The following is a 16441-nucleotide window of genomic DNA, read 5'->3' on the forward strand; positions in this document are numbered from 1 at the left end:
ATCCACTTAAAAGATGTCACCAATGCAAAAAGAAGTGTATTCAGGGCCACGGGGTCAGTGAGCAGTGCCCATGGCAACTAAGAAACTATTCTGCAGAAGAAAATGCAGTAAGGAGTAAGTGTTTTAATCCCTAACTTCAATCCCTTTACTTCCTGTCTTCAGAATGAAATATAAATCAGACACCATGGCGTTCAGCAATTTTTCATGAAAGGCATGTTTGCAAAAAGGGATTATGAATGGGCAGCAGTGTTTAAGGAATTTAATCATAGAATTTGCTGGAAAACTGTTGAGACTAGGAGTGACCAGTTCATTTGAGCGTGGTCAGTGAGACACAGGAAGAGAGGCTCTGAAAGCTGTGTACCCCTGTAGCGGCAGCGGAGCGTGCTGAGGTGGGATGTGCAAGGCATACTTCTCAAGGAACACCCTTTGTGGGGGACATGCTTTGCCAGCACTACATTTAGAACTTTGCTCACCAGGGAGAAGGAAAAGTTGAAATCCTCCAGTGGTTTTCCTGGTGTTCTGACAGCTGTGGCTGTTTTATAACCAGGAGATTGTTGGTTCATTTTACTTATTGGTTGACATTTGTTATTCCATATACTGATTCCTTCCTGCACTTGGTTTCTGTCCTGACCTTATACTCCTGTGAGCTCTGGCAGTGTGACATGTTGAAAACTGCATAAGAAAGAAAAACTAAGTGCTCTCACCCTTATTACGTTAACACCCGTGACAGAAAAAAAAGGAAACCAACCCAGATTGTCTCAAAATTCTATAAACAATTTCATGCTCACAGCATTTCATGTTCTTCAGGTCCATTTTTGATATCAAACAATATCCTTTTCTCTATTTCATAGTCTTCACTTCCCTGCAACTGTATATGCATGAACATGGTCTTGATAGAGCAGAAATCTTTCTTCTGGTAGAGAGACTCCGTGGTTGGGCTTGGCAGTGCTGGGTCTACACTTGGACTTGGTGGTCATACTGGTATTTTTCAACCTGAATGATTCTATGATTCTCATTAGCCTATCCAACTTCAGTCTGGGCTTTGAATGCATTGTCCTGTTCATTATGCTCCTTAAGCAACACCAGGGTCTGAGCAAGCAAGATTTAAACTGTGCACAGGGTACCTAGGAGGTTGCAGTTCAGCACCCTGATACCAGCATATATACCCTTCAAGTCTTTAGTACTGTCCTCAACAAGGGTTCCTGTTCCAGGGTGAGATGTCTGTGATTTCACACTGATGGATCTGGATTTGGGCAGCTGCATTGGCAGGTGCTGATTCTGGAGTCCTCAGTACTGCTCCTGAAGCAGCCATATATTGGCCTCGCTTGCAGTGCCCATTTGATGAGGGCTGAATTATGGCTTTAACAACAACAAAAAACCCAACCTGACACAGAAGTGCCCCACAGTAAATCAGAGACAGTAGAAACTCAGAAAGTTAGCAGTGCTAGCCTAACTAGCACTTCACATCATTGTCTTGCCTGATAAAGACAGCAGAACAGAGCAGCATTTTAACTCTGATAAGGAGAATAGAACAACACAGCCTTGGAGAAATAGATGAAGGATGTAATTTAGGCAAACAGAAGCCACACAAAATGCAATCAGTATGCCACTGAGCTCTGCTGACGAAGCAGAAGTTATGCAAAACAACGATATTGCACTTACATGAAAAAGGGGGTCGAGCCACATAAAAAGGATATGGAACATTGAAAACTGCCAAAGAAGGTCCCAGAGAACCTATAAGGACTTCTGATAAGGTGTAGAGCTGTGTAAAATAAAGTGATACATAAACATCTAGCCAGTGGGGATAGCTGAAGAATGTGTGATTGGTGTGTACAATAAACACTCTGTTTACGTGATGCTCAGGACACTCAGCTGGAGGAAGAATCCCCTGAGTGACCAGCACACTGCACTAAAGAATGCCTGCTCTCTAATAGTCAAATCCATGTTAGAAAATTCCCATCTGGCTGGTATATATTGTGCCATGTAGCACACTAAACAGACAATTCGCAGACAATGAAAATGTACAGGAATGCCTTGAAGAATCTTTGCAAAAGTAGAAGTCATATGGCTGAAGGCTAATGATTTTGACCTCTTGAAAGCAGAGTGGTAGAGCTTTTCAGTTCTAGTCCTAGACTCTCTTCAAGAGATTATTTTGAAGTATTTTCATGTATGACCTGGTACATGCATGCATTTACGTTCAAATGGAGATAAATACAGAATTCAATATTTAAAGTGAAGGCCAATGTTATGTAAAGGATGCTGCAGTTAAAGAAAAAAAATTACAAATGTATATTTGTATAAACAATCTTTCTGTATAAACAATCATTGACATTATCAATCTACAGATTACCATGGCAATTTTCGGTAATCTGTGATAAGGAGAAAAATATGTTTGTGCTAAATGAAGAACCTGGTGGATAAGTATGTGTTTATTTTACACATTTTTCCTCTCATGAAGTGAAAATTTACCAAACAGATGTATTTTTAGTACAAGAAAGCAAATAATTTTGCAGTAGAAGTGTTTTCTTTGTCAGACTGCATTTACTTGGAAAAATGGATGCTTAGCAATATTGTATAATAGCTATATTCCCAAATCAGCCTGGCACGAAACAGTAGGTTTTTCCTGCTTTTTGAATTGAACTGGTCAGCTATTAGACTGATGTTCACATATAAAATCAGCTACAAGCTTCTTGGAACTGCCTGAAAAAGAGGATGAAATAAAAAGGGCCATAGGTATAATTTGTATAACATTTCAGATTTGATACAACTTGATGTGGGATAGGAAGAGAGGTAATATATGTGTGTGTTTGTGTGTGGGTGTTTGTTGTGTGTATTTGTGTGTGTGTGTGTGTATGTGTGTATGTATTCAAACATCTGTATGACTGCTTTTCAATTTTCAACTGGACTGTGGCTTTTTTGTTTATTTTAGAAAAAGGCCATTGCACTCACTCTAACTGTACTTCCCTTTTTTAAAGTAAGATTTGCAGGGTTTTTTTTTTAATTAGAAGTTTCCTTTCAGATCTGTCCCAGCTGCAATTTTTCCCTTAAAGTGGTTTTCTTGGTAGTCTGTATTGTTTTAGTAGTGATTTAATGCAAAATATTCCTCAAATTAGAATAATACTAACCAAAAGAAAACTCTCTTTTCTATACATAATAAAAGCAGAATTCATTTTAATATTATCAATCTTAATGCAACAGTGTTTTCCTCTTATAATATTGCTTTAAAATCAGAATTTCTTTTTGACTTGAAATTTGCCAAGGTTACCTAATTGTGTAGGTTTCAGGTCTTTTTGATTTTTAATGCAAGACACTGAAAAATATTTTTTATGTGTTTTCCTGATTTATGCTAGAACATGAAGATGGAAACCATTTTTATATTGAACTCAAATGTTCAATATAGTAAAACTTTGAGAGCAGCAAAAGTAACTATTTCTTGCATAGAACCTAACGTCACTGCTGTGCAGGTGGGCTAGTTGAGCTTGATTTTTATTGTTTTTTCTGGCCAAATGTTTAATTGAAATGGGATCTAAAGGCAGGGAAAAGTAGCACACACACACACACACACACAGATGCATATCTGAAAGCTGTGGTAGACAATTAGCAGAACATTTATTTTTAGAAGTCTTGCACAGATGACTCCCTGAAAACAAAGGGTACAGAGAAATCCCTTCTGTCTGCATTGCTTCATTGCCCCAAGATATCTGTAGACTGCAGAGGCAAGAATTAGGACAATTTTTATTGATTCTGTATCAGTGTCTGTTGTCAGAAAGGTTTAGTACTTTGCAAGAAAGTGCTGCACCTTGAAGCTGATCTTTGTGAGTAAAAGGATGATCTGTATCCAGCAAGAAAAACCAGAATATGAGTAAATACTGTCTTACAGCATCGCTTCATAAATTTAAAATTTTCTAGCGGTGACATCTGTGTACTCTCAATGTCATGATACCAGCAGGACATAATTTTACTCTAACTGTACAAGTAAATATTAAATTACAGGTACTCCTACAGAAAAGTTAGTACAATGTGGCCCTGTGTAGATAGGTTGTGCTTTGCTCTCGCAATGACAGCTTAAGTTACAGACAATGAAAATGAGTAAAAACTACCTACTTTGAACTTGACATTAGTAAACTTAATACACAGACTATGTGAATAGCAGAAATTCCTCCTTGTCTTTATACACAAAACAAAAACAGATCTATAGAACGATTACAGTTAGTGTAAAAAATTCCTGTCAACAAAACATACCAGTATTTAGGGGTTTTTTTTTTGCTAGTTTTAGACATGGCAGACACACATCTAACCTGCATGAAAATAAATAGACTATAACTAATGCCTCACTTACATATGTAAATACTTTACTCAGTATTTACACAGCATGCATGTATATTAAGCACATGTTTATGTAAGCAAGACTTAAAATGTTATGATTTGATGAGATAACTGGCATGTTTGAATGACTGACAGTGTCTAGACTTTACTGAAGAATAAATCGAATTAATCTGAATATGTACAGGCAGGTTTTGAAGTTACTGAACTTTTTTGTGTGGTTTAGGATTTCTCAAGCTATACTGCTCCTTTTCTTATGAAGTGCATTCATAAACACACCTATCGTATGTTCTCCTTGATGGTGTTTGACTTCTCTTATACAGGAGCAATGCTGAAGAAACTAGTCAGGTGGTAAATAAACATGCAGATCTCAAATGAAACACACATTAGTGAGAGAACATTTTTTAAATTATCTTTTCTTGTAAGGAGACATTTTCTCTGGGATTAAGTCATGCATCAAATCAATAGCATGCCTCTGCTTTTGAACTCAAATGTAATGAAATTGAAAACTGAGGAATGAGAATCTTACACCCTTCTAATTATTTGTGCTTGGTTCATTTAATTTGGGTAATTGCTTATTCATATACAAAATGTACAGGAGTGGAACGTCCATCCATTGTTCTGAAAGGCAGTTAACATTAGCTGATTTTCACATAAGTAAAACAGTTGTAAACTATGACTGAAATATTATTTGTTTTGTATATTAGAAAAAACTTCCACATTGTGATAATGGAAGTGCTTCTGTATTCCCAAATACAAAACTTCACAAGTCTTACCATAAAATTGAGCTATTAAATTCAAAAACTATTATTTGGACCAAATATCAAATACAGAGGAGTTTTAGGTGAGTAAAGCAATTGATTGCTAAGTTGCACTTGGATCAGCCATAAATTTAGGTTACATTCCAGCACACAGAAGGTGGCTCTGCTCACCATGTCAGACTTGTCAGTTATTGATTTCACCAGTCAGTGAGGTAACTCCATGGCCATACAGTTCTCAAAAACAGATTGCCAAGTTTTCAGTCCCAGCATGATTGTACTGGTGCTCAGCTGAGTGATCATGAAAGAGCAAGATGGTCATGGGGAAGTGACGTATTTCTGTCACAGTGCTGGGAGATCTGTGCTGGGGTACAATTCATATAGAAGTCAAAGAGAATGTCAGCTTCCTTTTATACACTTGGATGGTAGTCTGCAGTCCAGGCTGGAAAAGAAATACAGTGTTGTTAGAACAGAGCAAGAAATGGATGGCAGCAGTTATAGCTGGTCAATTATTATTTCTCCTTTATAGCTTTTTCAACTGAAAAAAAAAAGTTTTACAGTTGCAGTGAATGGTTTGTGGTTTTTACTTGGTTTTAAGATAATTAGTCTTTTCATTGTCTGTTCTGTATTTCTTGACATACTAAAGAAGAATCATAGCCCCAATTTCCCTGCATTTGTCACAATGCAAGATATTGCTTTCAGTTACAAAATTTAATTAAGTTTAAAAAATTAATAAGTTTTCTGTGAAATATGTAAAACTATTTGACTGATATAGTGTGTTGGATTATGCCCTTTTCTGACTTGTGATTGTATTTCTAGAGCTTGTGATTGAAAATACTAAGCAACCGTAGCCAATGCATGAAATAGGAACTATCCTCAGAAATCAGATCACAGCTGTCTCACAGTGTTTCTTTCTCTATTTTTGGTATTCTGTTGATGATCTTAGGTTTTCTTCATTTTTATAAGTTTTGAAAAGCCAGAAAATTTATGCCAGCACAGATTGTCATGATAGATTTGTTCTAAATATCAAAGGATATGCAAATGCAAGATTCCTGAGCAGTGCAAATTAGAAAAATCTGTAAAATAGGTGGTTGCATATTTTATTTTAAAATAATTACTTAATTCTTGTAACTAATGTGTAAATACTTAACTCTCATTTTCTTGTTTTTCTCACTGTTTTATCTGTGAGTGCCATCTGATATAGAAAATTTATCTGTTTCCTAAAATAATTCAGACAACTTTACACAGGCATCTTCTGTGATTGTGTATTCTGTATGATAGAATCCTGATTCTTTTATAGAAGTCAGATTTTTCATATTATATTCACTTTAGATTCCATAGAAATTTAAATTCACATAAGGCTTATTGATAATGTAGTGTAACGATTTGAATGAGGATATATTTGACATTTAATTTCACAAGCATTGAGTTTCATGAGAAAAAGCCATGTTACTAGTGATAGCAGGAAACCTAGCACAATTACTGGATAACAGCAGAAAATGGCATGTACCAAAGTGGGAGAAATGTTTCTGCTTACAACGGATTGTAAATATGGATAATAAACACAATCATTTGTCAGGGTATTTCTTCACTTCTCCCTCTTCCCCATCCATTCTCCCCCTTCCTACAGTTCTAGAAGAGCAAATGTACCTCACAGAGGTAGTGTACCTCTGGGCTTAATAATGGCTGGTTAAGTTTTTAAGAGAAGAAATCTCCAGCATGCAGAGTGTATGCATAGGTATCACAGGCTATCTCCAGCTACAGGGCTGGGTGTTTAGGAGGTGCAAGACCAACTCTTCACTCAGTTGCCATGGTTTTACAGTAGTGCATATTATCAAAATATTTGGTATATTGAGTGTTTGTTGGTAATATTTGGTAATTTGAGTATTTATCAGCATTTTGTGGCACAAGGGTCATCTTGTGGCAATGGGTCTTTTTATAGTTGCGTTAAGAATCATTTCCTCTTACTTTTCTTTCTTCATTTCCTGGCCCTGAGGTGTTCAATGCAAGGTTGGATGGTGCTCTGAACAGCCTGATCTAGTGGAAGGTGCCTCTGCCTGTGGCAGGGGCACTGGGACTTGGTTCCTTCAAATGAAAACTATTCTGTGATTAATTTCTGAGTATAATATGTGCAGAAATTTGTCTTTTGGTTCCTCTTCCTCCCCTTAGGAGTTGTTTAGATGTGCTAGGCTGTCTTCTAGTTAACTGTTACCTGCTCAGCCCCCATGGCACCAAACAAGAGAGGAGAAGCCTCAGTGGCCTCTGTGAGATTTTCTTCTTGGGAAAGTGCAGCACATCCAAGTGCACTAGGTCAGGGTTCTTTCCATCATGCTGCACGAACCTGGATGACGTGACAGGATATTTATGGGCATCTCAGCCATTGCAGTAGCCAACATGCTTGTAAGCACAGACCTTCATTTTCCAGGCTTTTAAATGGAAACAAAATGACTTAAAGGAACAGACAATTTTTTTTATATATAATATTAACATAAGGCAGCAGATCAGGACAGGCATCAGTCCCAGCAGCCTGCAGCAGCATCCATAATCTGTCCTAAACCTCAGGGTGCAGTTTGCCATTACAGCCTTGTTAGGGTGCTGCAGCCATGACAGAGCACTCTCAGTTCTGCAGTAATGTGAAACAAATATAGTCCTAGTCTGTTTAAGAATGGTGTCTCAAGACAACTTTAGTCTATATTGAAGTGGTCCTATTTCCACTTGCCCGTATATTACCTCTCCTAAGTGGTTGCTCCCAGTCACTCATTTCCAGTGTTATGAGCACCTCTGCTCCTCTGGTCCTATGGTGAGGCAGTTCAGGGCATTAAACCAGCATGAAAATATTTGTATCCATTATAGGACCCCTCTGCTGGTACAAGCATGTCAGACATTTGATAAATCTTCAATACTCATTATCTAGGCCACTCCTCTCTTTTGCAGTCTGTGACAAAAGACCACTGAAGTCCTTCTGTGCAAGATCCTACCTGTACAAGTAGTGCTTGTCCTAAGTATAGTCTTGTTAAGCATCTGGAAGTGTTTTCTTCCTCAGATTCAAAAAGTGCCTGCCAGATTGAAAGAATGGTATTAATGATGATTTAAAAGGGAAGGTTTCTGATTGTGGTCCATTTCTTTCTCTAACCTCAACATTTCTTCATTTTAATTTTTCACTGTCTTAAGATTTTTGTGATTATTTCCTTTCTTTTGTCCATGTTTAGTTATAATTTCTCCTTTTTTATCTCTTGTTTTTCAGTTGCGATCAAGCTCAGAGATTGGCCAGGACATCCTGAATGACTGTCTTGCAATCCAGCCCCTCCAGCCAGTCCTGTCACCACAGGATGCTGTAGATAATACCATGGGACACTCCCCAGGGTCTGCTTGTGATATTTACCCAGGTATAAAATAATACAGATAAAAAGCTGCTGTATTATTCCTCACTTAATATTAGGGATCACTTTGTAGAGTAGAATGTACTCTGAAATGCATATCTATCTCAGAAGAAGGATAGAATATGAAAAGCAATATAAAAAAAGATTTTGAACATGTTTTTGTGTTTTTCGGAGGGAAGGAAAACCAATCATACTATACCCATGAAAAGACCTAATACAACATAGATGGATATTTTTGTTCTATGGGCATTTGATTATGCAACCAATTTACTTCTACCATTCCTTGTAGACATCTTAAATACATTATTTAATTTAAAATCACAATATTTTTCCTCTGCCTTATTTATGGATCACATATCAATTTTTCAATTGATCTACATTAAGAAACTGAAATGCTGCATTATGAGTATAAATATACAATTGACTGTAAATAGACAATAAACACATTTACACTATGAATGTATGATCCTATTGTATCGTTTCAGTTAATTATCTGAGATTTTCCTGCTAAAATACCTTTGTCATACCTGCCTACAATGTTTTTGTTAACATTTCAAAAAAATTTGAAACTACCAGTAAGTTATGAGTGATAATAAATCTTAAAGCTCAAGAGGGCAATGGGCAGGATGTTAACATTTTTAATGCAATATTTTGGTAGTTGTGAGAGCTTGTGAGAGCCTCTGTTTTTAACTTTCAGGCAAAATGCATTACGTCTTTTATTACTTCAACTTTTAAGTTGAATAGAGAACCAGATGTAGGAAGTGAATTAATTGGCTTCATTTATGTTATCTGCAGTGATGAAAATGACATTATATGAAGTGGCCACTTCAATAGGTGCTTTTATTTTACTGAGAGGTTTGTAAAACTAGCAATTCTATTTCATGCTTTTGTCAAGGCTGCTGTGAGTCACACAATAGTTAGTGATGATGTAGGTGTATATGACAAAATTTAGGATGCTTAAAGCTGTGATTGATTGTATTCTAGTTTATTAAGTAGTTGGTATTACTTGTATGCTGTTAACTTTTAAATGCCTTAGTCTCAGTACAGACTGAGTGTGATATTTACTATGCGAAAGAAAAGGGAAATTTCAGATTTTAAAAATGTGATTTTGGCCAGAGAAATTCTGGGAACATGTAATGGGTTATAGTTGTTTATTTTACATTGTGCATTGAGAGGGAGTTGGATAGTGAGGAATGTTGGGATTTTTTTTTTAATTATTTATGGTTTTACCAAGTGTAACATGCAAAACTGAGAGATAACAAAGACTCAGCTTTTCCTTTTCTTTTCAAGTTCCTAGACAGAATGGAAGCTGGGATGGGACAGTGTGTCAGATTCCAGAAACTGAGGATATTCTCACAAGAGATGGCCACAGCAATCTGTTGGGCACTCCTCCCCAGCTTCCAGGCTACCCTTAAATGTCCAGCTCTGTCTGCTGGGTCAGTCCCAGCACAGGCTGACAGTGGCTGGAGCAAGATGCTGCCCATGACAAGCTGGGTAAAGCTGCTGCCTCCAGCCAGCCCTCAGCTGGCAATTGTCTGCCAACATGGTGTTTCACAGACAGCTTCTGAGACTGAGACATTACTTTCTGCAGTCTCGTTCGTGCCATTGTCTTTCAATACTTGATGTTTGCAGCACTACTAACTATGAGCCTCTTTTGATATAAAAATATATTTTGGTAGTTTCTTTCCTGGCACTGCTTCCTATTGTATAGCAATTTTTACGGTAATTTTATTTTTATGGTAATTAATCAACGTACTATTATCAGCCTTAATTTCTGTGTAAGTAATAATCTGCTTTCTCTTACATGTCTTCCCAGCTATCCATCATTTGGCAAAGTTCTTGTAGTTCTAGTCACTTGTGTTGTTTCACATCAGTTAGAGGGTACTATGTCAGGCATAGAGCAGTCTGTGTCACTCCATTTTGACAACTACTTGATCCAGTTGAAATAAATTGTTTCATTAAGGACTCATCAAGGATGCTGCAGGGTGATATACTATGTGAACAAATGAGATAAATCTGACAGGCAGGAAATTATTATATTGAAATGGCAACATGAAAATTATTCATGTCCAATTGGGAGAAACGTAAAATACACAAAAACTTAAATGTCTTGCCTCAGAGAAGCTACCCTTCAAAATTCACTTAAAACAATGGTTTTTTGTAAATACAGCTTTGAGACTTTGGAAAAATTAAACACATTATTTTTACTGGGTACTGTTTGAGACAGCACATTAGCTGAAATGTCTCTGTTCTACTTTTAAAGTAGAAGGAGGAATAGATTTTCATACTTCCAGTGGTGTCCAATCAAACTTTTCTTACCTGAAGGTGATTTCACTTATTATTGATGCACATTTAAAGGTTTTTTTCTTGTAGAAGAATTCTACAGAATAAATGTTTGAAAGCAAACTATTAGAAATAGGTAAGAAATGCCAGAAGTACATGTTTAGACGCAAGTCCATTTTCACTCACATAGTAGAACACCTGTAGTGACCACTGTATAATTTCTCAGTACTGATAAAATACAGAATCTATAGACACAGACACATTTAAACAAAGTGCAACAATAACCTTTTTGATTACAGATCTATTACTTGGAGTTAAGTCTTCAAAAGAGCTTTTTCTTATCTTGTAGTTTTTGTAACTTCATAGAAGAAATCCAAACTGACTATTAACTTATTAATACAGTGAGGTAGCATTACAGCTTCTTTGCTTAAAACTAACACAAAATTACATTTATGGGTCTAAAGCAAACAGACTAAGGACTAAGCATTATGATAGTATCTAGGTTTAAATTTTGAAAAATACCAAGGCATTTTGGTTTACACGGTTCACAGAATGAAGGTGAGAGCAATACACTCATAATAACATGGGGATGATGATTTTTCCTGCTGTGAAACAATATGAACTTACTTTGTATAGAGCAATCTGGAACCACTAAATCCAGAAGAGTCATAAATAATGCAGCAGAAAAAAACCCCATCTTTTTACTGTGCTGTTTGGATAAAACTTGACCATTTCATATTTATGCATAAGCCAGAATGTGTAATTCATTTATGAGTAGTTACTGAATATCACAGTAAGTTCTGCTCCAGAGCAAGCAAAGGATTCTTTCTAAAGCTTGTCAACTGCATAATTTTCTTTGCAAGTTGGAATTTAAAAATTGTATCAGTAAAGTTACAGAACTTATTTGAATGCTAAGTATTTTTTAAATAATATCTTACACTATATTGTGAAATTTTGACCAAACTACTTCTATGTGTATACTTTCTGTGCTTTGCTTGAGTAACACTTTTCTTTGGATTTTTTCCCTGCTGAAATTGTACTAAGCTGGGTGTTCTGTGCACATAATAAGAAAAAAATCCAATCCCCCAGGAATTTGTATCTAAGGTAACAACAGGAAAGTAGGCAGGTACAACAAGCAGGTAGAGGTTAAGGACACATACAGGAATAGATTAATGAAATTATTAATTAATGAAAGAATTTTATTAAAGAAATTGTCCTAGTCAGTCCCTAAGAGGTGTCTGAAAAAAAGCAAGCTAGTTTTCTTTTTTAAAAAGTCTGTTCTTTTCTTTAAAATAGTTTTTTAAGGGTGATAGGCTTGGAAAATAGTTACAGCTCATTCCTGTTAGAAAAAACAAGAATGGGAAGGAAGAACTGACATATGAATGGCCCTTGCTGTGAAAAACAGAATTGTATTTGATGTGTAGGGAATGGATGCAAAAGGAGCAGTAATGTAGGACTACCAATAATGAAGAGGATCTCTGTTTTCACCTTTTAGGCTGAATTTAAGTATTGCATACATGTCTAGAGCTCCTGCTTAATGTGATGTAGTCACAGGTAGAACCATACACACATTATAGGGGGCAAAAAAGTGTTAATAATATTATCTTAATTTAAGGAGGATAGTTTGCTTCCCCTCAGACTTGCCCTTTTATTTACCAGTTTTACTTATGAGTTTATAATTTCTATTTTGAGACAACTTCATGGTTCTCCAAAAATTGATGTAATGTTCGGGTACACATTTTTAAGAACATTTACCAATGGACTGCTACAAACATTGTGGGCAACACGGCCACTTGCACCATTTGTGGTTCCATTCATCATGATGAGACTGAACTTCAGAAACTGCAATACACTAAAAGAGAAGAAAATGAAAGGCAGGGATGTGATCTAGAGATGCCATTTCAGGACTGGCTTAAAATACTGGTCCAGACCCTGCTTTATTCTTCAGTACTTTAATGTTTTCCAGTATCTATGATCTGCCTGTAGAATACCTGAAAAGGCATAGAAAGGCCATCAGTGCAGGTGGTCCATGTGAAAGGCCAGCTTTGGAGACAGACTTATTATCTTGAAAATGCAATTTTTACTTCTACTGTACTTCTTAATGCATGATGGCTTCTTGAGTTTCATGTTCTCTGGAGACTTCAGATTTACAGATGAACTGAGGATAAAGGTAGAACAGAAAATAGGTTTTTCATTTGCTGGGCTTACCACTTAAAACTCAATACAGCATATATCCTGGCTACAAAATCCGGTGGACTTCCTAGGGGAAGAGAAAGAGGGGAATATATGCAGGTGATGCATACAAGTGCAAAAAATATTTCATCTATTTTCTTCTGTGCAATAGTAAATCCGTTGTTTTCAAGGACCTCATAAATATTCCTTACAGAAATAGAAGGCTATATTTAGTAATTAAAAATAAAGCAACCTTGCAAATGTCGGTATGTAACTAACTGAGCTACAAAATTAAACCTTCACACTGTCTTACTCTACTGGTAAAAGCTCTCAGCCCTACTCCAAATTCATACTGTCAATAATTAGAAGAGAGATATTTTGGTGGCAGAAATTGTTTTTAAGAGTGCTGGTAGTAAGTCCAAGATGCTCTTCAATTAGAGCAATTTTGCAATAATGCATAATTTGCAAATTTCTGCATTTAAATATGTTCCATGAAATTACAGGTTTCTGACTCCATTGAAAAATAACTTCTTTTTGGCCTTAGATTCTGTGACACTTTCAATACTACTTTTTGGCTTTCTTTTTCTTAAAGAAACCTTATTCAGGATCATCCTTTTCTCTTGCAACCACCTAAATTTTTCCTATGCATTGTGAGGTTACATATGAATTTAGCTTCTCATAGAGAACTGTTTGCAGAAATATTCTCATGGAAAATTCTTATGTACTGATAAATGGATATGTGATGAGACTCCAGAAAAGAAAACAAGACTCCTTCCTCTTTTTGGCTGAAACTTTGTCCCTGTTGAGGTTCACAATCTGAGGTTCATAGTCGGGACTAAGTTGGGACTAAGCTATAATCACCTTGTAAAAAATGTTGTAGCTTGGACTTTTTAAGGGATACAGAGGAACAGCACTCATGATTCTTTGGCTTTTATTGAGGTTTTTTGGATTTTTTTCAAAATATCTGAATATGTTTAAAATTTCTGATTCGTTAAATATTCTCTGTTCTTTTGCTGTCAGAATGTGTGCTTGGTTTTTTTCAGTATTTTCTTCTGTGCTGTATGTAAGATAAAATAAGAATTTCAAAAGTTCATTCCTTTGTTTTTATCTTCTGCACTTGTCCTGATGCTGCGCTGAGAGACAGACATGGAAAACGTAACTTTTGGGGTACATGAGCAAAGTGGGAAAAAAAAAATTCCCCTATCTTACTAAGAAAATGTCCTCGACTTCTTCTTTGGAAGTTATTCTGCTGTTTTAAGTGATGTCTCATCTTCCTGTGGGACCTGCCTCCTGTGTTCCTCTTTAAGGTTTGGGATGTCTTCTGCTGTCAGATGTCTGTCATCACTTGGGTTGTTATTAGGAGGCTCTGGTCCACAAACAAGTTACCAAAGAGCAGAACCTGGCACAAAGGCACTCCTCCACCTTTGACCACCAATGTCAACTTCCCCTAATCTTTGACATTACCTCTACAGCATCTGTATTGGATGCTTTTATTCACAAAGTGGTTTCCTGTCTGTCATCTTGCACTGTGTGTCATTTCCACCAGCTGAAAAATGTCCAGGGCTGCTCCTTAATGGGGCTACAGTATAATTAGACTCCTGAGCATTTTCTTAACTCTGTCTTAGCTTGGTGAATATCCAGTGTGTCACAAAGGTGGGCTTGTAAGGATCAATAGAGTCTTTCCAAGAACATGCTGAGGCTTTGGGAGACAAGGTGAATTTTCACCTTTTTGATCTTCTGTAGCAGAATTCACACTTGTGAATGAAAAATGATGACCTGTGAAATCATTTCCTTGAAGACTGATCTGTGGTGAGACTACCTCTAATGCAGTCTTTCTTCTGCTAGGACTGCAGCATCCATGGACATATTTCAGCCTAGAAAGGTGTTTTATTAGTGACAGTGCCCCCTGGGGAACTGGTTTAAACTCTAGGATTTTATCATGAAACTCAAATCATTAGCATATTCAACATATTCACTAGCATAATGTAAATTTTATAGGTAGAAATTTACTCTGTAACTAGACCTGAACAATACCTTTTTTTTTTTTAAAGAGACAGATACAACAGACAAACAGGAGAAGTAATTTTTTTCTTTTAGACAGACTATCTAATTCATTCTCTGGGTTCATAAAATATTTAAGAGGATGCATTTGTCTGCCAGTCAACATCAGCATAAGCTACTTGACACAAATGTCAGTATAAATAGTTGTGTAACAGGATTTTCAGAGATACAAAGATTTATATTTGTCTGATTTAAATTTTTTTTTTAAAGGGGCTACCAGAAAATAAGGTTATAGGATTTGGGATGAACTAATTAGGACATTTGAACAAAGTCCTACTTTTTGTTTAGTCAGTAAGGAAACAGGCAGGAAATTTTCCTTATTAGAAAAAATCCAAGAGAAAACACACAGAAAATTATTAAGCTGGTAAAGATGGTTTAAAATTTTTGTATGTATTACTGAGGAATCTGGGCAAATGATAGTAATAATGCTCTTCAATAAATTTGTAATTTTTATAGATGAGGGGAAAACGTAGAAAGCATTTCACACTTTATGAAACTGTTCTTTCTGTTCACTAGTTCTAAAACTACAGATCTTAGGAATATTGACACATCTTCTACAATAGAAGAGTATAGAAGATTTGCAGCCTTATTCAGACAAAAAATTCCAAGACAATGAGCCTGGTTGTGATCATTCATGACTGGTTTTATGGAAATGTCATTTGGAAGCAGCAAAGAATATTTACTTATTTTCATGTGGTTCTTCTTCTCCTCTTTGTGAAAACAACACATCAGAAAACTCTTAGTTTTCTTAGTTTCTAAGAGCTGGCACTACTGCTCGACAGGAGGGGTTATATGTTGGTGTTTGGTCATTTATCAATATTATTGTTGTTTGGTCAGTTGTCAGCATTGTTTCCTGCCTGATGAGCATTATTTCTCTCTTTTACTTTCAGCAGCTGTGATCCCCAGCACACAGATAAATCAAAGTGGAACAGCAGCTGGGGCAGTGTCCTTGTCCCACCCCAGCAGCCATTCTTCCCCAGGACAAAGCATACAGGGCAGTCCTCTGCACCCTCCCCAGGTACCTCTTCTCACAGCTGCTGACTCAGAGAGGTAAGAGCCTGTGCTTCCCAGCTTGAGCCTGAGGCTGGACTGTCTTCAGAGCTGCCAAGGTGGGGGGAAATACAGTTGTTGGTAGGCACTGGTGGCAGCCCTGGCCTAACAACTGCCCTGGGTAGGGGTTTATCAGGAGGAGAAGTGGACCATGTTATTCCAGTCTGAGAGGGAGATTTTCCATCCATTTCCATTTCAGGGACTTGCTCCAGTCCCTTCTTGATCCCAGTGGAGGGCCCAAGCAAGGAAAGTGATACCAACTGGCACACTGAACTTCAGATGACCACAGCCATACCTACAGTATGGGGGCCCTGAGATTAATGTTTCTGTTTACTTGTGGGAGAAGAGTCATATTCTGTCAATATTCTCCCAATACTAAGCATTTCTGAAGGAAGACCTTGCCTTTATTTTTTA

General features: G+C 36.8%; 1 protein-coding gene and 1 long non-coding RNA gene across 6 annotated transcripts in view; one reads left to right on the top strand and one right to left on the bottom strand.

Moving 5' to 3' along the window:
• The window catches only part of GLIS3 (GLIS family zinc finger 3), a 155800-nt gene that overhangs the window by 120149 nt on the left and 19210 nt on the right, over nucleotides 1-16441 (top strand). For 3 of the 5 annotated variants that reach the window (XM_077171515.1, XM_077171513.1, XM_054652457.2), the window contains 2 exons: nucleotides 8326-8467; nucleotides 15868-16027. In XM_077171515.1, coding sequence (XP_077027630.1) covers nucleotides 8326-8467; nucleotides 15868-16027 — 302 coding nt within the window. Of the gene's footprint in view, nucleotides 1-8325; nucleotides 8468-15867; nucleotides 16028-16441 lie in introns of those variants that run through there. The other 2 variants (XM_077171514.1, XR_013179898.1) reach the window with 2 other exon arrangements.
• Nucleotides 4863-16441, bottom strand: part of LOC143692038 (uncharacterized) — a 56835-nt gene continuing 45256 nt past the window's right edge. Inside the window, exon 3 of the long non-coding RNA XR_013179901.1 lies at nucleotides 4863-5523. This is a non-coding gene — a long non-coding RNA (uncharacterized LOC143692038). The remainder of the gene's footprint in view (nucleotides 5524-16441) is intronic.

This window comes from Agelaius phoeniceus, chromosome Z (assembly GCF_051311805.1).
Source record: "Agelaius phoeniceus isolate bAgePho1 chromosome Z, bAgePho1.hap1, whole genome shotgun sequence".
NCBI lineage: Eukaryota > Metazoa > Chordata > Aves > Passeriformes > Icteridae > Agelaius > Agelaius phoeniceus.